This window comes from Hyaena hyaena, unplaced genomic scaffold, assembly GCF_003009895.1.
Source record: "Hyaena hyaena isolate Hyena2069 unplaced genomic scaffold, ASM300989v1 scaffold_106, whole genome shotgun sequence".
Lineage (NCBI taxonomy): Eukaryota > Metazoa > Chordata > Mammalia > Carnivora > Hyaenidae > Hyaena > Hyaena hyaena.
In genome coordinates this window covers 1,501,059-1,527,345 of record NW_024080738.1, presented here as the reverse complement: position 1 = coordinate 1,527,345, position 26,287 = coordinate 1,501,059, and the positions used below count along the sequence as shown (strand labels likewise).

The window sequence follows — 26,287 nt, the reverse complement described above, 5'->3', positions numbered from 1 at the left end:
TTGCTCACTAAAATGCAGCAGATTCCTCAAGGTCAGTGCTCCTCTCCGGTCACGTGGCCCACTGCAGCTCACGTGTCTGTCTAGGCTCGCGTGTTGCACCTCCGTGGAATTGGGAGGCACAGAGAATGAGCGCTAACGTGAAGCTCTGACTCCTGCTTTTGTCGAGAGTAATAAAGTCCTTTGCCTCTGGCCCGGGAGTTGCATTTCCCAGTATCCGTGAAATAGTCACAGGCTTGTAAGTAGTACAGAATCTCACACTTGGCACCGAGCCCTATGGGAAGTCAGTGTGAGTAGGGTACAATGAGCAAGGGAGACTAGCAGGAGGTATTGTTATATTTTTTTAAAAAGTTTATTTATTAGAGAGAGAGAGAGCGCGCGCGCATGAGCAGGGGAGGGACAGAGAGAGGAGACACAGAACCCAAGGCAGTCTCCAGGCTCTGAATGGTCAGCACAGAGCCTGATGTGGGGCTTGAACTCACGGACCACGAGATCATAACCTGAGCTGAAGTCGGACGCTTAACTGACTGAGCCACCCAGGCTCCCCCTGGGTATTTTATTCTTTATGCTGATTCTGTGTCCCTCCTTGATTTGAGGTGCTAAAATACTTTTATTTAGGGGGCCTGGGTGGCTTAGTCGGTTAAGCGTCCGACTTTCGCTTAGGTCATGATCTCGCGGTTTGTGGGTTCGAGCCCCGCGTCGGGCTCTGTGCTGACTGCCAGCTCAGAGCCTGGAGCCTGTTTCAGTCTGTGACTCCCTCTCTCCCTGACCCTTCCCTGCTCATGCTGTCTCTCTCTATCTCTCCTAGAAATAAATAAAACATTAAATAAATAAATAAATAAATAAAAAATAAAATACTTTTATTTATGAAATGATGGTAGTAATGGATGATATTTCATCAAATCTAGAGGCCATTGGTTATAAGATGCACCATTATGTGTTAATTACAAGAAACAATATTGTCTATTAAACTATAACACAGTGCTTTTTTATCATAATTTTTTATTTGCTATGTATTAAAAGAGGCTTTATAGACTTACTTACTTCTATGACTCTTATGCACACATAAAAAGGCAACCATAGGCAAGTTACACTGGCTAAGGTGTAAAAATTATGCAGGCGGTAATATCAGGACTGCTGGGCCCACAGCAACCGATTAGGAGATGCCAGTGTCTGTAAGATACAATCCTAATTTTTTGAAAGTGTGGTTTAGAATGAATTCATTAAAGATATTGTTTTCTAAGTGTTGGAATTTGACAATAGAAAAGTTGCTTAATGTGAGTCCCCACTATTAGTGCCCCTCAATAGTTTTTTTTTTTTAATTTTTTTTTAATGTTTTTTATTTAATTCTAGGAGAGGGAGAGAGACAGCGTGAGCAGGGGAGGGTCAGAGAGAGAGGGAGTCACAGACTCTGAAACAGGCTCCAGGCTCTGAGCTGGCAGTCAGCACAAAGCCCGACGCGGGGCTCGAACCCACGAACCGCGAGATCATGACCTAAGCGAAAGTCGGACGCTCAACCGACTAAGCCACCCAGGCGCCCCAGTGCCCCTCAAGAGTTTTGAAAGGTCAATAACCCATGAGCTCTATAGCTCCAGAAGCTACGGCCTGACAACGTGTCTTGTACTTCCTTTTAAGAGCATCCTTTTCCTTCTCTCTGCATTGCCAAATATTATATGTGCTTTAAGACTCTCTCTTGCCTCTGCTCTGAGCACCTCCAAATTCTTGCTCCTGTGACATATGATATGCTGTCTTATAATGCCAGTATATTATATTCTTTATGTCCATCAATGGGATTGGAGACCATGAGAAAAATAATCGTTTCTTATACCTCTTCCCTCCCTCCTACTGTGCTTAAACAGAAGGAAAATCTGAAAACATAAATGATCTTTCCAGACAGTTCTAACCCCATTTAAATATGAAATTGACAGTGGCTAGTGGGGGGGAAATGGATATTTAGAGCCAAATGATGCTCATTGACCCAAATAGTTTGTTTAAGATGGCTCAGCCATGATTACTTCTGAACCAGACAATTAATTTCTTGCACAGAAAGCCAGCTTAAGGCCGGGTGAGTTGTAAGTTGGTGGAAAGGGAGTGAAATGGAACCCTTTCTCCTTACTGTTCCTGACTTTGTTCCACGGTTTTGAGATTGCCATACCTTCATCACTATGGCAGCCCTTTCGATGACTCAGCGGTGAGAAAAAGCAGCTCTCCTCAAAGTAGTATGTTCCTGGAAATACCTGATCCCTAGGTGAGTAGGTTGTGTCAGGAAACACCTTCTTAAGGCCTTCCTGGACTCCTCAAGTCTGTCCTCAACTGTCTCTTGTGCCCTTTGCCCTGCAGGGCACAGACTGCCACTTAGCTCTTCTCACGCATCCTCACTGGCTTGCCAGCTATATGGCCAACTCCTTATGCAGGAAGGATGGCTTATTTTCCTTTTAGTCCCAGTAGTGCATTCCTTGGCATGTCCTCGATGCAGGTTTGTTGATGAGTGAATGGATCTGTCCCATTTAAGAAGAAGGTGGACATCGAAGTGTTACGTGAAAGGAGCACCGAGTTTGTGAATAAGACACAACCACAACCGAGGGCAGATGCTGTCAGGATGCTCACGGCCACGTTTAAGTTGGTTCGAGCTACTTGAAAGAGAGAGGTAGCAAATGATAGCGATTTGGCAAGAGATTCTGGCATTTAGTGGATGTTCAGTCACTACAGGGGAAAACACTAGGGAGATTAAACCCTTCTTATAAGCCTGATTTTGTGCCATAGTTTTGTGTTCCTTACATGTTTTTATGAAACCACTTAACCAGCCTTGATTAGGCTGCTTCCATGTGCCTTCTATTGTGCTCGGCGCAGGGAATACAGAAGAGCCAAGCGTGGACTCTCTGCAGAGAACCCCCACTAAATAGCAGGAGAAGCGAATGACTGAGTAGAAGCCATTTCCTAACACAACCCTGCTGGCAGCTGACTGGTTGAGAGGAAAGGCTGGTTAAGCAGCAAATCATACACACATACTTATTTTCATCTATAAATACACAACCACCTGCCAAACTTTTGACATAAGACCGAGGCTCATCTTTGACTATGGGCTCATTGCACAGAGTTCTAAATATCCTTCTTAAATAGGCACCTCCCTTCCATTTCTTATTGCCAATTTCTTTTCTTTAGAGTGGAGTCATAATTTACAGATACTCTGGGTGCACAATCTTTTTAAAGCTTTCTTGGTTATTTTCCACTTGTCTTATCCAACGTTTAGGTTGATGGCATTTTTTTTTTTAAGCTACTCACTTTTACAGAGTTCTCCACAGTAGTCCACGTAGATTTTGTAGAAATAATCACATCTCTCTTTTTCCATTCATATTTCATCAGTTCATGCAATAATTATAATAATAAGTATAATTGGCTGAAGCAGATTTGGGAATACAGCCAAGGATCTTGGTGAGGATTAGGGGGAACAGAGGTAGCTGAGCATGCTAGAGTCTAGTGGCCACCATTGGGAACCCTGAGTGAGCAGCAGGAATGGAGAATGCCCATTATTCTAGAAAGTAGGTCAGGCAGAGGTCAGTTGAGAAGAGTGTCTCTTGTTCTCAACAACATAGTTGAATAAGTGCCATGTAAATAAAAGGTTATACTCAGGTTCAAAGGTCTATTAATTAATTCTTCCTGGGGTTTTGGCTAAGATTCACAGCTACTATTTTACAGCAGATTTCTCACATCTTGCAGGAATGCGTTAATAATAATTATCAACATTTATGGAACTCTCATTTATATGCAGGCATTGTTCTAAGCATCTGACATGGATTAACTTGTTTAACCTTTACGACAATCCTGTGAGGAGTGTCTGTATTCTTATCTCCACCTTACAGAGGAGATAATGACGCACAGAGAAATTTAAATAACTTGCCCAGGGCCATAGAGCTAAGTGGTAAAGAGAGATGAGAACCCAGTCCATCGTGATTCTACAGCCAGAGTTTTTAACAATCATATACTGTATTTTTCTGTTATATTCTCCACCTTTGAGAACATGAAAGGTAATGAATGATGCCTTTTCTTACAGAGAACAATAGGCTGTTTATTGTGATGGAGTATTGTGACGGAGGGGATCTCATGAAAAGGATCCATAGACAGCGGGGAGTGTTATTTAGTGAAGATCAGGTAAAAACACCTCCATTGTGTTTTTTAATTTGTATTAGGGGCAATTAGATTTATAGTGCCAGAAATAATAGACTGTGTTTACATACAGCATATTGCTGGTAGAGAAATTTAAACCATAAAACAGTGGATCAATATTCTTGATAGATTTAGTCCAGAACATGTTTGCAATTGAACTGAAATCGAATCTCTTTTTGAGAGTGAACTTTGAGAAAAGATAGTGTTGTATTTTTGGACAATCTCACATAGGATGCCCTTGAGATAAATCTTTACGGCTAAAAAAATGTGAACGTGGATGTTCCTTAGCCATTTCAAATGTGACGTGTTTATAACTTTACTCTTCCTCCTTTTACCACTTTGTATACTGTTTTTAAATAGCTATCCCACTTTGCTAGGGAGCATGGAAGGCCTTCATGGCAATTGGCTATTTAGTTTCATCGATTATGAAGAAAGAGGAGAGAAAAGGTGAAGAATAATGGCCTCAATTCCCGTGCTCTCTTTGTACAAACACATTTTTCTTCTCTGAGCTTCCTTTGGAACCCCCTTGGGAGCTGTACTCATGAAGGGGACAGCAAGTGTGTGTGTGTGGAAGGGACTCTGAATCGGGCCTGTGTGATGGATGGGACAGGCCACTCCCTGGAGCGGTGCACAGGAATGGCCTGCCATGTTTCTTTCGGCCATTTGTTTCTTTGTTCTATTTTACCATGTAAGAGCCTTGTGCCTATGTTATTATCTCCTAGAGTTTAAATGGAATAGTTTGAATGGACAGATGATTCAGGAATGGTTTCTCTCAAGTTTACAAATTTAGTCAAGCATCCTTCCTATCCTCATTGACATCATATATTAAATTCTGTGTTTGTAGAAACCCTCCTTCCTTCCTATCCAGGTATTATTTTGCCATTTAACAAAAATACCTTTCTCTACAAAATTTTGAGTTACATTTCCCTTGGTTGGAAAAGAATGTAAATTACAACTGAGTCTTAGCACCTGGAGTCTACCCTTTTTTCCTTTTGTTTTCCTCTTTCTGTGGAATCTGGCATCCAAAGAACCAATGAGATTTTAAAATAGTTTAAGGAAATCTTTACAGGCATAGAACACATTTTTACAAAGAGGTTCATGACCAGCTAAGAGAAAATAAAATCATGACTAGGAGATGAAATTATGTGTTAAAAGTAAAATATTTGTTGTTTTTATATTAGATACGTATATATTGATATTTCGCTAAAATTTTTAATAACCTCACCAATTCTCTGCTTCTTCCTCTTTCCCCCTCTGCCCTGGACACCCTCTTTCCACTGAAAAGGAAACACTCATTGCACCAGGGTTATCAGGAAATGCTGCTTCTCTATGATCCTAATGCAGTTAGCAAACTAGTGTTAAGAAAAAAGAAAATCATGAACTGCCTCTCTTCTGTCCTCTGCTTCCACTTCTCTTTTTTGTTATGTGGAGCTCCCTTTGATGCCAGCGCATTCAGATTGCCTTTTGTGCCCTCCATTTTTCTAGCTATAAAAAGAGAATAATGTGATGAGATGGTATAATTTGTAGTTTCGTTCATGTAAGTATACACGCACGGATGTGTTAGTTCTCTCTTTTTGCATATTATCATGAAGACATTTCAACGGCCACCAGACTACTGACCAGTTTTGTTTTATGTTCCCTCTACAGATTCTGATTTGGTTTGTACAGATTTCTCTGGGACTAAAATATATTCATGACAGGAAGATCTTACACAGGGACATAAAAGCACAGGTAAGAGCTCAGACAGAAGATCAAGACATAAACTGTTCTTTTTTGTTTTCTTTAAACATCTCCAACAACATAGCACTTTCTCTATTTATAGAACATTTTTCTTAGTAAGAATGATATGGTTGCAAAGCTCGGGGACTTCGGTATAGCAAGAGTTCTAAACAAGTAAGTACTTTTAAAAATCCTTTGCTTTCTATTCATAGCAGCCAAAATATGTATTTTTAGGTATCATGAATTAAGAAGATATTAAAAGCCTGGCTTCCAGATAATTTGAGATAACTATTTCTATAAATGCCTTAAGTCATTCAGATGAAAATTTGAGGTTAAAATTTCCAAGATAAATCTCGGTATAATAGAATGATGGTGGCAGTGTTTTATAGTGTGAGATAAGCTTATCAAAGAGATGTGACTGAATAGGCAGAAAGCTAGTGAGCATTTAGTGAAACAGGCAAATTCACACATGCTCTGGGGACTGTATTGGTGCAGCTGCTTTGGAAGACAGTTTGGTGGTAATAAGTAACAAGAGATTTTTAATCATTCTCTTTCTGGGAATTTGTTCAAAGGGGATAGTTTGAAACTGGGAATGATTTAAATGCCTAATAATTGAGAAATGGGTAAATCTGTGGGACAAGCATGTACCTGAATATTAGGTAGCCATTTATATTTATGATTTTGAAGACTTCTTGATGATGTGAGATCACACCTTGTTATATGAAGGCAAAAATGGAATTCTGAATTTTAAATACTCTGTGATCACAGCCATATGAAAAATATGCCTGGAAAAAGGACAAGAAGGAAATATATCCAAATTTTAAATAATAGCTGTTTGGGGGTAGTAAGATCGTGGGTAATTTTTTTCTTCTTTCTTCACTTCCATATTTTCCAAACTTTAAGTCATGAGATTGCATTTCTTGGTAATTGGAAAGGGGGAATTCTTTCTACATCTAAAAGTTTTATAATATAACAATTGTACTTCTTCCTGGAGTCTTTGAGCCATAAATTTGTTTTATGTGTTGATTTGGGGGAGATGAGTTATAAATTTAAAAATCAACTAACTTTATTACTCTTGTTATTAATATGCAATATATCTGCTTTATTTCAATATGTGCATTCATCAAATTCGTGTTATCCATTTTTATACTTTTTTTTCCTGCGTGTCTGTGTCTTAAGCCTTTTCCTACTCTAATAATAAACCATGTTGTTTTATTATTTAATGTAATTTGCTAGTACCATGGAACTTGCTAGAACTTGTATTGGAACACCTTCCTACCTGTCCCCAGAGATCTGTCAGAATAAACCCTACAACAATAAAACGTGAGTTACCCACTATTGGTTTGAAAGTCTCAGTGAATGCTGATAGGTTGTCGCTCTTTCTTATGGTATTTACATAATTTCTTTTTCTTTGGGTGTGAAATGGGGGTCCCAGTGACTGTCTCTGACCACTTCAGTGTCCCCTGAAGCTTTTGTACTTATTTAGAAGAAAGATATTTCTCTTCACTTAAAGATACAAGTGATAAAAAGAACATTGAAAATTGCAGTCACTGCGATATCTGTCTTTCTATTTGATTTTCATACCTTCTCAAGCTATTTAGCCTGATACAGGAAAGCATTGTGGGTGGGTCAGATAGAAGGCAGTGAGGTCCGGTGGCAGAGCTCTGGGTCAGGCCCTGTCACCAACTCAAGCACGTCAGTTAACCTCTGTGGGCCTCAGCTCCCCTAGCAGTAACAGACAGTGTTGGCCAGGTAATTGTTAAGGTATCTTCCAGCTTTAAAACCCAACTCGTTCTATGAATGTGATACCAGAGTCCATTGTTCAGGAGTAATATTGATATATACACTGTAGTAAAAGGTGAACAAAGGTAGTTTTTATTTCTATGTAAGGAGAAGGGGAAGAAATCAAAATCAAAGCTGGTTGCCAGGTGAACTAGTTGGCTTATCAGGAAGACTGATTTCCTTCTGGGAGCTAATTTTCCATTTGTTCGGGAAAATCCCCAAGAGATGTTTGGCTGTTTGACTTTGCAAGAGATAAGTGGAGGGCAAAGCCCAGATGGCAGAGATTTCTAAAAAAGAATTGTAAACACTTCTCTGCATACCAGAAAAATGGGCTTTTTTTTTTTTTTTTTTTAATAGCCTCTAATACCAAGAAGGGGTTTGGCCTCAAGTTAAGCAGGAAGGCAGCTGGTGTGGCCTGGGTGGGAGGGCAGGCTGTCCAGAGAAGAACCCCGGGTCAGCAGCAGTTTTGTTTCCTTGTGCCGCTTTTTAAGAAGTTGAACCACCGTTTAAGTAAGCTGATTTGGTGCTTTTGATAACTGGAAGACCTTAGCAAATCCAGCTGGGTAGCCCCGCTTTAGCTCAGAAAACACACAGGGTGCTGTGAGACTTGTAAACGCTGCATTCGCTGGCGGACCACGCTGGCCACAGAGGGCGCTCTGGGACAGGAGAGGATGTGGACCTACAGATGACTCGGTGAAGACAAAATTCTGTGTGGTCGTGGGAAGTGGCCAGTGAGTTTCTAGAAAGTCTTAGAAAAACGCTAGGAAGCAGTTGGAAGTGGTTTCCTGCCTATTCTGTAATCACTCTTTGTTTCCTCAAGGCTTTAGGGTGACTTTCTCTGCTCTTTCTGCACACAGAGGAAGTACTGCCAAGTAGTAGAGCCATTTTCCTCCCTGTACTGGATCCTTGTTTTGACTTTTTCACTTCTCATTCTCTTTTCTTTTCTTTTCTGTTCTTTTTTTTTAGATTTAATGATGCTTTTTGTTCTATAAGGTAACTCGTTATTAAGCCAATCACATATAAATACAAAGCACTAAAGAGCAAGTGTCTAGTCATATACTGTTAGCACATTGTTCAGTTTATGGAGTACCAAATACCATGTCCTCACTTCATAGACTTTGGCTCTGTCAATAGGCTGGAGTAGAATATACCTTTCTAAATCAACCCAGTTTTACCCTTTGACTCAAAACAAATCCATATTTAAGTCCTGCCTCCTTCCTCCAAATTGCTCAAAATCCCATATATGCACACATTTTCTTTGAGGACATGAAGCTGAAGTAAACACTGAGTGCTCAGATTGTAGCAAAGCTTGTATACCTTTTGTTTCCTGGGATTCTGACAAACTACATATTGTTTTAATTTTACCTCTTAGGAATAAGAATAGATAATGTATGTGAACATATTTGTAAAAAACTGGTCAACCTCAGGGTGCCTGGGTGGCTCAGTCAGTTAAGCATCTGACTTTGGCTTAGGTCATGATCTCACAGTTTGTGGGTTCGAGCCCCGCATCAGGCTCTGTGCTGACAGCTCAGAGCCTGGAGCCTGCTTCAGAGTCTGTGTCTCCCTCTCTCTCTGTCCCTCCCCCCACTCATGCTCTGTTTCTCTCTGTCTCAATAATAAATAAACATAAAAAAATTTTAAAAAAATGGTCAACCTGTAAAGATACACAAATCCAAAGCACTGTGAGGATAAAGCCTTTAATTGAAAATTATGGATATTTCTTGGGATGTGAACTCTTATCTTCCCCAGGGATATTTGGTCTCTTGGCTGTGTCTTATATGAGCTTTGCACACTCGAGCGTCCGGTAAGTGTGTTAATTGTCAATTTAATCTTGAATTATGGAAACTATGTGAGTGAAATTAACTTTTGAGAGGAAAAAGGTTAATATTTGGAGTTATTAGATTATTAAAAATTATATGGACAAGCTATTAAGATGAATGATCGATCTATATATACTGACATGGAAAGATATTCAACTTATAAAGTAAAAAATCCAGGTTAGAGAATAGTATACATCGCATATTTGCATTAAAAATAAATTGTGTGAGGGGCGCCTGGGTGGCTCATTTGGTTAAGCATCTGACTCTTGATTTCAGCTCAGGTCATGATCTCACGGTTTGTGATTTGAGCCCCACATAGGGCTCTGTGCTGGCAGCAAGGAGTCTGCTTGGGGTTCTCCCTCTCCCTCTCTCTGCCCCTCCCCTGCTCACTTGCTCTCTCTCTCTCTCAAAATAAATCAACTTAAAAATTAATTGTCAAAAAAAAAAATAAATACATTGCGTGTGAACATACATGATCAGCCAAGGGGAAAGGTGGATGGGGTAAAGTCTGTAGGAAACCAGGCACAAGCTTCCAAGAGCCTCTTCCAATGGAGTCACACAGGACACGCTAATTTCTCCAGCAATCAGTTGTGACAGCACGTGTGACATGTTATCAACCAGAGAAGCTCTTTAGAGACCCAGTGCCCAGGGTTTTATGCGGGACTGGTCATGTAGGCACCTTGTACCTGGCATAAAGCAAGCTTCCAGACTGCCAGGGAGAAGGCCGCTGTTCAGTACAAACCATACTGTTTGCACAAATGGTGTCGGCGAAGAGAGCCACTCTGAACATTTAGAGAGTGGTGGTGACTCCCCTGAGCTGTGAGTCCCCAGATGCCAGCCAAGGGCCAACACAGTCAGTTGGCCCTTCTAAGGAGAGCAGTCTTAAAGGTGCTGTGTTAACTCTTTTACATAATACACATATACACACATTAACTTTTTGATAATGCACGGCTGTTATTGTTATTATTAATTATGACTATGATGGTCAGTGGCCACACAGCTAATAAGGGCCTGATCAAAACCGCATCTTTACTGCCACCCCCCGGCCGCTCAGCATTATTGTTATGTGTAAATAACCAATGGCTTCACACAATGGGAGGTTTTCTGGCTTATGAAGAATTTTTAGGAAAATGTTTATGTCATATTAATTTAGAAAACAAGATGTAAAATTTCATGTTATTATGACCTCAACTCTGTTAACATTATTTTACTTTTTTCTTTTCTTTTTTATAAATGTAAGCTCTGTGCCCAACGTGGGGCTTGAACTCACAGCCCCAAGATCAAGAGTCTCATGCTCTACCCACTGAGCCAGCCAGGTGCCCTAGTGAACATCATTTTAAAAAAGACTAGAAGGAAATATACCGCTGGCTGGGAAAATTATGTGTATTTGCCCTGTGCGTAGCTTCCTATACCTTCTAGTTTTTTAGAATGAATAAGTATTAGTTTGATAGTAAGAATTAAAACAAACAAAAAAAACCCTTGTTTTATATAACATGACATCACATGGGGTAACTACATATAATATCCACTCATCAAGTATTAGTTGATGAAAACAATTTAGGGCGGACCATAGTGTTTCCAAATGGAGCTTTAAAACATTGTTTTGTGTTCTTGTGTGGGGTTGTTTTTATTTTTTGAGATTCAAATTCCACTTTGATTTAAAAAATCCGGATTGGGTAAAGGCAAAGGGTCTGCTTTCACAAGGACTCCCTCAGCCGGAAGAGGGAAGGGTGGTCCCTTCCGGCACCCCCAGTTCTGGGGGGGCGGGAATCTGAAGGCGACAGGTAAAGGCCCCGCCCCGAGTGTGAGCGCGTGTCCCTGCAGCGTGCCCGCCCGTGCTGGAACCGGCACCAGCTGGAAATGGTTTTGTTTCTTGTTATTACTTTACATGCTAGTCCTGAATTCTTCTCTGATTTAGTGTCATTCTTCCTTGTCCTTCTAGTTTGAGGCAAACAGCTTACACCAGCTGGTTCTGAAGATTTGCCAGGCACGTTTTGCCCCAATATCCCCAAGGTTTTCCCGTGACCTGCATGCCTTGGTATCTCAGCTCTTCGAAGTATCTCCCCGAGATCGGCCATCTATTAATTCCGTTTTGAAAAGACCCTTTTTAGAGAATCTTCTTGCCAAATACGTGACCCCTGAGGTGAGCTTTGAGGTGATTCTGTGTGGATTTTGACAGAGATTTTGGTGAGCAGGTCCGTGACACATGTATTGCATCTTAGGTCATTCAGGAGGAATTCAATCACAGCAACACCCGTAAAGCAAGATCATTGGCTTCTCAACCTTCAGGGAAGGGGATCCAAGGTAAGAATGCATTTGATCATGTGATCAAAACACATTTCTTACGTGTGTCTCACACAGTGGCTTATATTATATGGCTGGCAACATTAGCATGGAAATTCCACCAAATACACCCAACGTGGATGTTTAAAAAATATGAGCAGTGTAAGCAGGAAAAAAACCATCTTGTTGTGCCTGTATATCTAGCTCATGCCTGATCTGGGGGACTCATGTCCTCTCTTCTCTTTAGTTAGGAAACTTCAGGAAGCAGTGGATTTATGAATAAAGAGGCCCTTGAAGAGGTAGAATCCTGGGGTGCTTGGGCAGTGCAGTCAGTTAAGCATCTGACTCTTGATCTTGGCTCAGGTCATGATCTCAGTTTGTGAGTTAGAGCCCCACATTGGGCTCTGCGCTGATGGTGTGGAGCCTGCTTGAGATTCTGTCTCTCCTTCTCTCTGTCCCTCCCCAGCATGTGTATGTGCGCACACTCTCTCAAAATAAATAATAAACGTAAAAAAAAAAAAAAAAAGAAGACTCCTAACCTAACTTTTGCATAGGATTCACAGACAGACCTGGGATGATGAGATGAAGCTTAATTTTTAAAAACAGAGAGGGCGGACTGGCGATTCAGAATTCTCTTGCAAAGGCCCCATGGAGCTGAAGTTAGTATCTCAGACATAATTGGGTAACAGTGTGATCATTAATATTTGACCCCTGAAAGAAGCAGATGATACTTTACAGTAATGATCAATAGAAAAACAATTTTAGTGGTGGTTTCAGGAGTCAGCTGATGATGTGCTCTGTGTGCGTGTGCTTGTGTGAGAGAGAGACAGACAGACATTAAAGAAGATGAAATTACTAATGCCATTGATGTTGTGAAATAAGAGCAACATAGACTTGAGGAGGAGTCGAACATCTCCCCAAGGAGTCCGTGACAGGGAAATCTATCTACTGGGATAGAGAAGCTGAACTTGAGGAAGATTGTTGAGGGAAGAAGGGTGAATGAGTCCCTCTGCCATGTGTAATTTGGTCTAGTGTTGTTCTATGTGGGCCTAGATTGACATTTCAAAAGTAGGTAAGTGGAGGGGGAGAGAAAGCGCACTGTCCTCATTTCTAATACAAGGAAGAAAGGAAAACAGGGAAAAAGCCTGATGGTGACAAACACAGACACGTTAGAAACCTGCTCATGTGCTGCAAACAGCAATGTGGCCTGAGAGGCGTGGCCTGTAACCCACGCTGTGATGACAGCGTGTAATTACTTGGACATCTGAGTATTACTTGGACATATCTGATGCATACTGTTTCTGTAAGTGTTAGCATGAATCGCTAAGTTTTTAAAAAGTAGTGATATATATTACTAGAAACATGTGAAGGAACCCCGGATAGAATTTTATCGGTTCAAACAAAATGCATGGTATGGGGCGCCTGTGTGGCTCAGTCGGTTAAGCGTCCAACTCTTAATCTCGGCTCAGGTCATGATCTCACAGTTAGTTCGTGGGATCGAGCCCCGTGTCGGGCTCTGCACTGACAGCACCTAAGCAGGCTTAGGATCCTCTCTCCCTTTCTCTGTCGCTCTCTCTCAAAATAAGTAAATAAGCACTTTTTGTTTTTTTAAATGCAAGGTAGTTTTCCATCAGCACTTCTCCCACTGGGTCTAAATATCTCTGGCTAAAGTCAGCTTACTGTTTTATGATATGTCCCATATGTTTCTACTCTTACAAGCATCGATATTCAAGTGCGAACATTTTAAAGAAATTGAAGTTGTTTTATTTTGGTTAAATAAGATTCTAAAATACAGAAAGTGAGATTCCAGGGAAAGTGCCTACCAAGATCAAGGATATCGGTGCCAATTAAAAAGAAGGAGATACTATATAGAAATGAATGGAGACGACCAGCTGGAGCCCAGAATCCCATAGCCGTAAGTTGTACTAGACCCTTTCTCTCTTTTGTTATAACGCAGGTGGCGTGTTCTACAGATCTACTTGCACATTTTCATGAAGTACAAGCTCATTACTTTGGAGTCTCCTTATTTTGTACTTTTAGTAAAATCATTCTGTAATGATCATTCAAGTGGTATTTCATCGGATAACTTCTAGTTACTATATTTTTAAAAACAATACTATGATTTCTCATAAGTATTCTATGTGCTAGTTTTAGTTTTCCTTTTATGACTCAGAAATCTTTAATTTGTTGAAAGAAACAATGTTTTTCTATATAGAACAAGTGAGGAGAGCCGCATTATGCCACTTTTTTTGTTGTTGTTGTAAAGTAGGCTCCATGCCTAGAGTGGGGCCCAGGGCAGGGCTTGAGCTCATGACCCTGAGATCAAGACTTGACCTGAGATCAAGAGTCAGATGCAAAACTGACTGAGCCACCCGGGAGCCCCAAACATTATGCATTTCATTCTCTTAATTCTAACATGTTATATATAATTGAGAAAGTTTTATTACATAATCAATGATTTGTTTTTTCCCCTAGAGATTATGCTTAGTTATCTGAATCCCACATCAGCAGAACATTGAATCTCATAGTTGATGCTGGTGAAATGCTTCTGGTATATAAATGATAAAATGGCTATTGTCTTTTAGTCTGAAGAACTGTATTTTTAAAGGACCATTTGGAAATACGTTTACTAAGTGCTTACTTGCTATATAGACATTTCAGAAAATGTGGTGGTGTTGTATAGATAGATTTGGAAACTATTTGTTAAATTACTGCTCTTCACTTGACAGACTGTGGTTTAACTTTATTAAAGAAATTTAAAAGTCAGGGCGCCTGGCTGGCTCAGTTGGATAAACATGAGACTCTTGATCTTGCGGTCATGACTTCAAGTCCTACATTGGGTGTGGAGATTACTACAAAAATAAATAAATAAACTTTAAAAAAGAAAATTAAAAGTATGTTATTTAGAATACTCTGTAGCAGACTCCTAGGAGAGAAAAAACAAGATTCAAGGATGGATTAAGTTAGGAGAACAAATTTTTCTAATCCGTTGAAGGTTTCTGCTAATGCAGTGCAATGAGTGGATCTCCACCTGTGGTGCTTTCACTGACATTTGGGATTTTAGAGAAAACCCTAAAGAAGCTGTTAATTTCCTTCCAATACTTTTCTCTATTTCTAGACATTTTTCAACAAGTAATTAGTAATACCTTGTTTTGGGTTCTATATAGGTAAAATTGCAACACTAAGAAGCATACGTCACATTTTAAAAGATTTTTAAAATAAATATATAATTTATGTTTAGACTAATAAACCAAATTTTATATACTTACTTTAATATTTCAATAAAACTATTTGAAGCTGCCATTTTTTGTAAGTTAAAAATGGTCCAATATCTACAATTCCATATGGTTCAATTAACATATATATGAACCACACAGCATTAAAAAGAACAGAGAAGATAGTGTGTTACTTCTTCACAGAGAGGAAATTTCAGCTTAAACCATTCGTTTGGTTATTTATATTTCCAGCTACCAGTTCTAGGCCTTCCCAATGGTTTGAACTTCTTTTTCTCTTTTGTTATCATCTGTTAAGTAGGCAGAGTTGTCCTGATTAATATTAAATTGACCTTAGTTTGCTATTTAGCAGCAGGGTCCTGACCGGTTTTCACGTGTTAATTTGGCCTGGTTCTTGTCTTAAGCTCGGTGGCCTTTCCTTAACTCCAAGACCAACATTTGTTTCTGGTTCGCCTTCTATCATTCTGTTTTGGTTGGGAAGGGCGGTGAGGTGTAGCTTGGGGTGATGATAGCCTGTTGCAGCTGTTACATGACTTTCCTTGTGTTTACTTGGGAGGAAGGACTGACTGACTCAGCATTTTCCTTCAAGTCGTGATGACATTGTGTATTTAGTCAATTTATCAGAACCTAAAAATGTTGTGAATCTCCACATTTGTGAGTGGCACAATACCATTTATTCTCCCATAAAGTACAGCAAGATGTAAGTAATTTTTTTTTATAAGTAAGTTTATAAAAATAGAAAATAATAATGCTGAGTTTAGTTTCAGATCTTGGGTTGACCAGGCATACTCACTAGCTAAGTATTTTTGGTAGACCAACCATGAAGTGTGCAGGATTCCTATTCACACCTCAATAAAATGACAAACTACTGTGCTACAGCGCTCAGACTTCTAAAGTATTTTCCAGTTCCAGGATTTGGGGATTCTAAGATGATTTTCCTCTGAAAACTAGACTAGAGCAAAAACAACAAAAACATACCTTTAGTGCCTTGTCTTAACTATGGTCACTATGAAACTGTCAAGTAGTATAGATTTTAATTATGTGTCTTCAAAATCTTTCCTCTTCTTTTTGATCCTTCAGATAAAAATGGTAGAAAGGCCCAAATTTGCTGCACTCTGTGGGCATTACGATTATTATTATGCCCAACTTGACGTGTTGAGGAAGAGAGCTCATGAACCAGGTTACCACTGTGTTCCTTCAAAAGATTCTGGAGTAGAGGAGAACTATAAACAGGAAGAAAGCCACAGTCCATCACCAGGTCAATGGTAATGTCAGAGTCTAACTTAAGCGTTGGTCCTCTGAAACTATCTTGGTATATCAACATTTATTCTGAAGCCCTTTCAAATTTTCCTAAAACAAATAAGAAGAACTTCCAAACTCTTCATCTTGAATACTTGACTCGTATAGTTCCTTTTGCCCTTTCTCATCCTGAATCTAATGTAGCTTGTCTTCTTTTTCATGGAGCCTTTGAACCATGAGCAGAAACTCATACTCCCGAATTTCTAATGTTTTTTCTTCTAGTAAATTCCACCATCTGGGAGTGATAAAAAATAGTTGTATGCATGTTATCTTCCAAGGAAATTGTTAATATTGACAACAATTGAATTGTAATCAGATTATCATTTGAGACATATTAAAAAGACATATTGAAAATTCGGCATGTATTTTCTTGGGAGCTTTCGTTTATGCGCCAGCATGAAGACTAGAGGTAAAGGAATGGCACACAGCTATAGTGTCATGGAGCTCAGGGCATAGTACAAGAAATGGACAAGCAATTGGCAGTCCAGTCAGGGGCTCAAGGCTATCAGTCAGATGCCTGCCCAAAGCGCGAGAATACGCTGGTATGGATTTTTCTTTTTCCCTCCAACATACTGTAGACCATGGAGGGACTGATCCTTTTGTGAAGAAAAATTACGGCATCAGAATATTTTTCTGTCGTATCCTCTCCTGTACAGTTGGTACAGTTCTCTTTGTTTCCTTTTCTTTTTTTTTTTTTTTTTTTTTAAATTTTTTTTTTAATGTTTTATTTATTTCTAGGAGAGAGAGAGAGACAGCGTGAGCAGGGGAGGGTCAGAGAGAGAGGGAGTCACAGACTGAAACAGGCTCCAGGCTCTGAGCTGGCAGTCAGCACAGAGCCCGACGTGGGGCCCGAACCCACGAACCGCGAGATCGTGACCTAAGCGAAAGTCGGACGCTTAACCGACTAAGCCACCCAGGCGCCCTGTTTCCTTTTCTTCCTGAGTCCACAGTATACACTCTGTAACTTTGAACCACTTCTTAAACTCAAAACTTCAAGCCACGGGTGAACTGTGACTCACATTCCTAAATTGAAAATCCACTTCTCAGATTGGTACCTAAGACTAGTGAAAGTTTCTACTCAAGCTGAACATTTTTATTTTCTAAGGCCTGCTGAATACCTTCAGAGGAAATTTGAAGCCCAACAATATAAGCTGAAAGTGGAAAAGCAGCTGGTAAGTAAAATACCAATTATCAGAGGCAATCAAGACCTTGATGGGTCCTTAAGTCCAAGTGCATTCTGCATAGAAGATCGAGACTACTCTCCACCTTCTCCAGTTTTAATTTTTTTATTGTATTTTTTTATTTTAGAGAGAGGGAGTGTATGAGCAGGGGACAGGGTCAGAGGGAGAGAGAAAGAGAATCTTAAGCAGACACCGTGCTCAGCACGGAGCCCGACATGGGACTCGATCCCATGACCCTGGGATCATGATCTGAGCTGAAATCAAGAGTTGGATGCTCAACTGACTGAGCCAACCAGGCACCCCTTAATAGCTTAAGAAGAATAATGGGAATAGGCTTGAATCAGAGTCCGGGAGGCCTGGTTTCTTTACTGTCTCTATCCCTTGCTGTGTGACCTTAGGCAGGTTATACAACCTCTCTGAGCCTCGTTTCCCTTTTATAAATGACAGTTTGGGAGTAGATGAGCTTCGAGGTCCCTTTCAGTGCTACAGTTATTTGATTCTATTTTACTAGAATACTACCCACTTTTAAAAAGTGACTATTGTATTTTATTTGAAATGAAAGTTAGCTTTTTAAAGTTTAACCTTTATTCTTTAGTGTCAGAGTTCTGGAATGGAAGGAAGCCGGATATGCATTCTATTTCTATTACTCTTACTTTGAAATACTCAAAAGCTCTAGTTCTATGCCACTACCTAACCTGATGCTCCAGGGATGGCTCAACTTTTACAGAACTTTAATTTCACAATTATAGTTTACCAGTGCAGAAAATGAATCTAGGTGTCTCACGTGGTAGCATAAAATAGCGATTGTTTGGGATAAACAGCACAAGTGATTTTATTAATTGTCTTTACTTTTTAAGTATTTCATATTCAAATTAAGAAAATCCTACCGCTCACTCCCAAATAGTGAGTGTGATTCAGGATATGCCTCTTGTTTAAAGAAAAAGGTCAAAGGTCAAGAGGATGCTTCTAAAATGCAAATATGCTTATAAATTATTTCATTTGATTCATAGGGTCTTCGTCCATCTTCTGTGGAGCCAAATCACAACCAGAGACAAAAGCTACGAAGTAATGGAGAAGAGTGTAGATTCCAGGAGCTGCAGATCAGGAGAAACAAAACGAAGGAACAGGTTGAACGCAGTCTGATTCCAGAGCTCCCACTGTACTTGCCATTGTCTTTTGTGCTACTTGTATACTACTTTTAGCGTCCCCAGTACACCTGAGAGACAGAGCTCTCTTGCACAGTACCTGATAGACACACTCGTGGGAACCTTCATGCAGGGAGTCTGAGGGGATACGGAGATACATATCTCACCTCCTCAGAGAATGCGATGTGGTGAAGCTCATCAGGCTTTTCACCTTGGATGGATAAAGTAACCGTCCATCATTGACATTTTTGAAATCTGTATTCGTTTCCTAGGGCTGCCTTCACAAAGTACAACAGACTGGATAGTTTAAAGCAACAGACATGGATTGTCTCCCAGTTCTGGAGGCTGGAAGTCCAAAGTCAAGGTGGCAGCGGGGCCATGGTCCCTCTGAAGACTGGAGGGGAATCCTTTGCCTGCTGCCCACTTCTGGTGGCTTGTCAGATGTCTTTGACATTCTTGGCTTGCAGCTGCACGACTCCATTCTCTGCCGTGTTCACATGGCTTTCTCTCTGTGTCTCTGCCTTCACGTGGCTTTCTTCTTAAAAGCACCCCCATCATGTTAGATTGGGTGTCCGCTCTACTCCAGGATGGCCACATCTGAGCTTAACTAGCTGCCTCTGCAGTGACGCTATCTCCGAATAAGGTCACATTCTGACGTACTGGAGGTTAGGGTTCCAAAATATCTTTTCTAGGGGGATAAAACTCAATCCATAAAAGTGGGATATATAAAGTGATGGTATGTCCTGAGTGCATTTAAGGTTATCTATCAAGGTGACAGCACCCCCAGCCACCCTATCGAAGTCACAGGGAGGGGAGCATCACAGCCAGGACGTAGGCAGATCATCATGTTTAGGAACAATGGGTTTTCTGATTCTTTCTGTTTATCACACATTCTTTAAATTCGTAGGCTGTACAGAGATTACTTTGTTCCATGGTTCACCAACATTCAAACTTTTTGACTGGGGATTGCTTTCCAGGAATACTTGAAGCAGCTGGAGGAAATACGCCAACAGTACCACAATGACGTGAAGGAAATTAGAAAGAAGATGGGGAGTGAACTGGAGGTGAATACATTTGTTTCTTTCTTTTTTTAAATTTTTTTAATGTTTTATGTATTTTTGAGAGAGAGAGAGAGAGACAGCATGAGCAGGGGAGGGTCAGAGAAAGAGGGAGACACAGAATCCGAAGACAGGCTACAGGCTCTGAGCTGTCGGCACAGAGCCCGATGTGGGGCTTGAACCCACGAACTGTGAGATCATGACCTGAGCCAAAGTCGGATGCTCAACCGACTGACCACCCAGGTGCCCCGAATACATTTGTTTCTTGAAGGAGACGTGGTACTACTGATTTAGACCTACCTAAATTGAGCAGGGATTCAAAAGTAGTGTTCTCCTCACAGAAGTTATAAAATGTTATCATGCACCCTTCTAATAGGAAAGCCAACAGATTCAGTCGAAGCTTTTTTTTATTATGGTTTACTTGAGACTACCCACGATGGTGAGGGTCTCTGAGATTCTCCGTTAGGAATGGCTATTATTAAAAATACTTGTTCATTGTCTTCCTCATGAATCAGTTCAGTACTTATTGACTGAGTAGTTACTTCACACCAGAACTAGGTTAGAAGCAGAAAGTAAGTCCAAGCCTGTAAGGTAGGACAAAAGATGAACATTTACTGAATTTGGCAATGCTGGCATAGCCTCAGATGCACGGGTAAGGTTTGAAAGTCTGTGTCAGGCCACATTTGAGCACAGTCCAGATGATTCTTGAAAATTTCTTAAAGGAGCCACTTTGGAAACTCATTCTTCCATCTCTCAGAGCACGGCTTTTTCGGTAGAGCTCCAGATGAGCTAGCTGGGCTGTGTTTGTAGACCATCGTTGCATGAAAACCACACGAATGTTTAACCGTTGAACCACCCTCACTGCCCTGGAATGCTCTTCCTGTGAGAGGCCTGTGGTTCTGAGGCCGGTGAGGACACAGCTGGCCCCCAGCTCACACTCAAGTGTGGAATTGGCCACACTGCTGGGCTTGGTTTCTTTTTCCCTCTCCCCCAGCCCTGAGTGCATATAGATTTATTAATATAAGTGAAGTGAGCATATGGTACAATTCAATTACACGTACCAGGCTCTGAACCAGAGTCTCCACACATTTTATCTCATTTTACTCCCCATAATAGAGAAGTTAAGTAACTCATCCAAAGTCACTTCGATATTATCAGGCAGACTAAATACCTGATTTGGAAACCTCTACTCTTTCTAACATGTGTACTTCTCCTCAAAAGAGTTGGAAAGCTACGGCATGTATGAGCAATGATCGTAAGACTGAGTATAGTTACGCTCTGTGCACAGGAGTAAGGATGAGCCCGGTGAGAGTTTTCATGGAAGATGGGAGGTGGGGTCTAACCTGCTCTGAGAAGAGGAGCAGAGGCAGAGCTGAGGGGGAGGGCGTGCTGCGGGAACCACGCAGAGGTTCACCCAGGACTGGGGGTCTGGAGCAGGGAAGGCTGGAAATGGTTCTTTCCAGACCAGAGGCTTGGTTAACGGTGGGGAGTTTTGAGTCATCATCCACCTCGTTTTTAAGTCAGGTCTGTGATGGGAAACCTGAGTCTAGGAAGATACAGAGCAGACTTTTCTTGGAAGACCAGGAAAGATGCTTGTGGGGAACATGTTAACGGGGAAGCCGAGGTGGCCACAGGGGGAAGGAGCCGGGAAGAGGGCGCTGTGCAGTCACACCCACTGATGGCGCCTGCGCAGTGGGAGGGGAGCGTTTCCTTACTAGATCCCCATCAAACTGGCCGCGGCGCCAACTCAGACCTTAGAACTGACAGGGAACCACTCCTGTTGACTGTGTGTAATTTGTACTTTTAGGAGGACTCAAAAATAAGTCTTAAGACCTATTTAGTGAAGAAAAGTGACCTGCCCATCCACCAGCAGGCACCTGAGGAAGAAGCTCCTGTACAGGTGATGGTTATTAGTAGGTGGTAATGTGTTTCCTAGTGAGGTGGCTCTAGCCTGGGCGGTCTTTTTTTTTTTTGAGAGAGAGAGAGAAAGAGCACGAGTGAGGGAGGGGCAGAGACAGATGGAGACACAGAATCTGAAGCAGGCTCCAGGCCCCAGTGCAGAGCCCTAACCCGTGAACCATGAGATCATGAACTGAGCCAAAACCAAAAGTCAGTGCTCAATGGACTGAGCCTCCCAGGTGCCCCTCTAGTCGGAAAGTTCTTACCCCTCACCGTGCAGGAGAGCTATGTGTGGAAGTTCGTAAAAACTCAAATGCCTAGGCTCTACCCCCAGGTGGTCTGGGGTAGGGCTCAAGCATCCTTTTTTCAGAAGCTGGCTGAGTGATTTAGTGTGCAGCCACCTTTGAGAAGAATTCTGGTGTGTGTATAAGAGTTCAGCTTTCTGAAGGGTGTTCGAATCAGTGTCTCAGATACCTTGGGCACAAATCTCCACTTCAACCTTATGTTTTTGGTGGGAGGAGAGAACTGGGCAGAGATGAATTATCAAATGGCTCTCAAGGTTTATTTTTTTCCTTCTGGGAGGTCTTTCACCTTTATCTTCAAGGTGCTATGAGGGCTTGGTTAAGGGTGAGTGAGGGGGGGCCAGTGTTGGGTGAAGGCTGAAAGGTGCCCTGGGGAGTTTTGCCCTGGAACCTTCTGCGACATGATGTCAGGGGAATGGGGCTCGGGAGTCTGAGACGGTTGTATTTTAAGGAAAGTAAAGCAATAGGACACTTGTACAATCGAGACAACCAGACCCCACAATCAAATCTAGACAGGCAACTTCACAAAATCAGTAAGATACAAAAGTCACAGTCCTGTTTCAGAGTTCATAATATTGCAAGGCAGAGACAGGCCCTTCCCAGGGCTGCAGGGAAAGCAGGTATTAATGATTCAAACTAACACACGCTGTATGCCGTGTGCCTACAGACGAATGAATTCTAAGAGAGAGGTGATAGAGACCTCATGTTACATGGTGGAGAGAAGAGAGCATTAACCCCCCCCCCCTTTAAAAAAGACTCCTGTGTTTCTGACTTACAAGGGGTAATACCATTTACTAAGGCGGGGAAGAGGGGGGAGCAAGCTTGTGGTGGGGGGTTCCTCTCTGGACATACCGAGTGGGAGAAAATCTGAGGGACTCCATGCCTGCTTCAGGGCTCCCTGCACATGGAGCATGCTGTCCCCGGACCTTCACATACGCAAGGTGCCACATCATTCCAGGCTTCCATCATATGCCGGGACGGGCTTTTCCTGCATTACTCTCCAGCTCTTCTCATTTTCTGTGCTATCGCCCTGTTTTATTTCCTTCATAGCACAGCACTTTCTGCAATTATGTTACTAAGTTAACTCATTTATTACCTGTGTTATTCCAGTAAAATGGAAGTGCCACGTCAGCAGGGATCTTTGACCACATTCACTGCACTAACCCATTGTGTAGGCCGGTGTCCGGCCCGTGGTGGGCGCTCCGTATGAATGTGTGGAATGAGCGTCAAGGTGAAGATGATGCTAAGTAGGTAGCTGAGTAGGCGAGCCTGCAGCTCAGAGGGGAGAAAAGAGCGTCCCTGGAGGTAACATTTCAGGGCCCTTGCATAAGGGTGGCCCTTAAATCCATAGGAACTGCTGACACCCTGCACTGAGGAAGAGAGGCGCAGAGGGTCCCCAGAATGCACCTGAGAAAGCCCGGCACTTGCAGTTCACCTCTCACCTGGTCCTTTGACTTCTTGTCATCTACTTTCACGTTCTTCTTCTCTTCTTCAAAATTGCCCAGCAATTTTTAGAGCCTTCTCTTTCCTTTTTACTATGTGAGCAGTGCTCTTGGGTTTTTCCAATTACAATTGTAAGCCTCTTAAAGGAGGGATCCTGGAGCCAAAATGACATTTCTGAGTTAGATTAGGTTGTAGTGCACCAGAGTGATAAGCAGTGTCGCGTTATGGAATTTTCGCCATTGCAGTGCCAGCCTCCAGTGTATTACTATTTCAAGTTAATGGACGCTGTGTCCAAGTTCCTAGTGAATTGTTATCAGCTTTCCTTTACAGAGGCATGTTTTTATGCTCAAATTAATCATGGGATTCAATCCAGCAGAAATCAAGTAATGTAAACAGACCATGCTGTGAGTTCAGGGGCTGTGAAACTATCATTGTTTGATCAATATTAAATGCTACATTTTAATTTTTCTCTAAACTTGCAGGTTATTGAAAGAGACTTGAAACAAATGAGAGCTCCGGCCATAAAGGTAGGTAAAATTCCAGCACAAAACTGTAAAGCTAAGGTAATAAACATTTGGTCCTGCAGCGTCGTATTAAACAGGTTGCGAGGGGGCCCACACCTTGCAATCTGGGTTGCCTATAGGACTTCTCACCCCTACTATTTTATGGAATTGCCTTATTTTGTGATGTTCATCCAATGTTTTCCAGTATCTGTAATGTCAAATAGGAATTGCAATTTTAACATTTTTATTAGATTGCTCAACTAACATTATTTCCCTTGCTTTCTTCTAGGGTGGAGTGAAGTTTGAAATTAGTTTAAACCAATGTATTTCTGATGAACACACCCTCCAAGAGGCAGAGGTATGCCGCTAAGTATTTGTTTCCATTAATTAATAGGTATGAGAAAAAAACTCAGTAGCACAGTTAATGACATTTTTCAATAGGCCGTAGGGAGAATGTTCTTAAATCTTCCTGGAAGGAACTCTGGTGTTCAGATGAGTCTTCCAAAAGGCTTTTTATCTTCCCATTCTTTTTTTCATTGAGATTTTTCGCTTAGATGGATCATTTGAATCTAATGTACTTTTCTCTTATTTTTAAAAATGTTTTATTTATTTCTGAGAGAGAGACAGCGTGAACAGGGGAGAGTTAGAGAGAGAGGGAGACGCAGAATCCAAAACAGGCTCCAGGCTCTGAGCTAGCTGTCAGCACAGAGCCTAATGCGGAGCTCGCCCGAACCCACGAACTGTGAGATCATGACCTGAACCGAAGTCGGATGCTTAACTGACTGAGCCACCCAGCGCCCCTGTACTTTTCTCTTATAAAGGAATTATTTTCTCATAATATTAAGTATTTGTCCTTGCCAAATTAAAATAGAAGACTTAATTATAGTCAGCAACTAATATACTCACCTAAAATATTGAGCCGATACCCTGAAACCGTGTGCATTTATTTTGGGTCTTAATTAGTTATTGATAAGTTTCTGCTGGTCTTTGGATAAATCTCATTTATGCACTTGGGCTCACATTGACGCAGCGATAAATGCACGAATACAGTGAACTCACACCTCATTTTAGTACTTGTATTCAACATCTTTTTTAATCCCGCTTTCGACCAGACCTGCTAACAGAAATCAAAATCAACTGATTCGTGTCCCCATTTCACCTTCACTAACTTTGCCTTGTAAATGACCAGAAGTTACGTGTGTTTACATATAGGTGCTGTATCACTTCTGACACTTAATTTCTTTCATTCATGTTCTTCATTAGCTGAAAACATTTTTAATGTTATCATTGCTGTCAGATTTTTTTGTTTTGAATAGACTTCCTGTGTTAGGGCAGTTTCGGGTTCATGGCAAAAATGAGCAGAAGGTACAGAGATTTCCCCGATATTCCTGGTTCCTACCCATGCACAGCCTCCCCAGTCACTGCCCTGGGGTGGGACATTTGTTATACCTGATAAACCTGGATAACCACCCCCCCCAAAGTCCCTAGTTCACATTAGGGCTCACTCTTGGTTTTGTACATTCGATGGGTTTTTGACAGACGTACAGTGTCACACATCCATCATTACGGTACCATACGGAGTAGTTTTCCTGCCCTCAGAATCCTCGGTACCTTTCAGATGTTTATCAGCATTTTTGCCAAATAGAGACTTCTTAGAGTGGTGATAATTAAGTCTCACCTCTCTTTAAACACTATGTGTCTTAGTGTCCCAGTCCAGTGAGGACCAGAGGGGGCGGATCTGGGGACATATTTCTGGGTTAGAGTGGTACATCCACAGCACTTCTGTGAAGCCAGGTGCCGGAGCTGGCCTGTTGTGTAAAGGAATAGAGTCAAAAAGTTTTATCTGTCAGGCTTCTTCACCCTTTGTTACTCGATGCTTTGATGTGCTTGAAACGGAGTGATGATTTTAGCGTTGATTGTGGAGTATTAGAAGCAGTTTTAGGGACCTGATTGGGAGCATTGTGCACTTGAAGCAGGGCGTGGACAAGATAAACCTTGAGAGTTCTATAGAATGGAACTGCAGGAGAATAGAATTGAAGGCAGGAAGTCTGGATAAAATCAAGGTGCCCTACGATTGGCGCTAGTCAGTGTTGAGAAAGAAGGAGGAGAAGAAAGAAAAACATTCGTGTTTCTGTCTTGTTGCACCATAGTTCCAGTTTTAAAATGCGACTGGTTTATTTATTTAATATACATTTGTTGAATACCTCTCACATCCCTTGGTAAATGTTGTCACTGGAACACACAAAAATTTTTTTAACATACGTTTTTCTCAAAACATGGCTTATTTGTCATGAAACACTGTGGAATTGCTTCAGGCAACAGATGTGCGAAATGAAACTTTGACCCTTGAGGACGGCATGGAGCTTCAGGAGTATGAAGATTATACAGACGAAGCATTTGAAAAACTCTGTTGCCCAGAAGCAGGTAAGTGTCGTGTCCCTTGAAAGCCATAGAGGAGA

General features: G+C 41.4%; 1 protein-coding gene across 1 annotated transcript in view; it reads left to right on the top strand.

Moving 5' to 3' along the window:
• NEK5 (NIMA related kinase 5) overlaps positions 1-26,287 on the top strand; it is a 61,115-nt gene that overhangs the window by 12,772 nt on the left and 22,056 nt on the right. The window contains exons 3-18 of the mRNA XM_039236077.1: positions 4,049-4,146; positions 5,809-5,892; positions 5,984-6,054; positions 7,117-7,203; positions 9,412-9,466; positions 11,425-11,625; positions 11,705-11,786; positions 13,547-13,680; positions 16,079-16,263; positions 17,403-17,469; positions 18,489-18,605; positions 19,601-19,687; positions 21,489-21,581; positions 23,808-23,888; positions 24,118-24,186; positions 26,144-26,263. Of these exons, the coding sequence (XP_039092008.1) occupies positions 4,049-4,146; positions 5,809-5,892; positions 5,984-6,054; positions 7,117-7,203; positions 9,412-9,466; positions 11,425-11,625; positions 11,705-11,786; positions 13,547-13,680; positions 16,079-16,263; positions 17,403-17,469; positions 18,489-18,605; positions 19,601-19,687; positions 21,489-21,581; positions 23,808-23,888; positions 24,118-24,186; positions 26,144-26,263 (1,631 nt within the window). The remainder of the gene's footprint in view (positions 1-4,048; positions 4,147-5,808; positions 5,893-5,983; positions 6,055-7,116; positions 7,204-9,411; positions 9,467-11,424; positions 11,626-11,704; positions 11,787-13,546; positions 13,681-16,078; positions 16,264-17,402; positions 17,470-18,488; positions 18,606-19,600; positions 19,688-21,488; positions 21,582-23,807; positions 23,889-24,117; positions 24,187-26,143; positions 26,264-26,287) is intronic.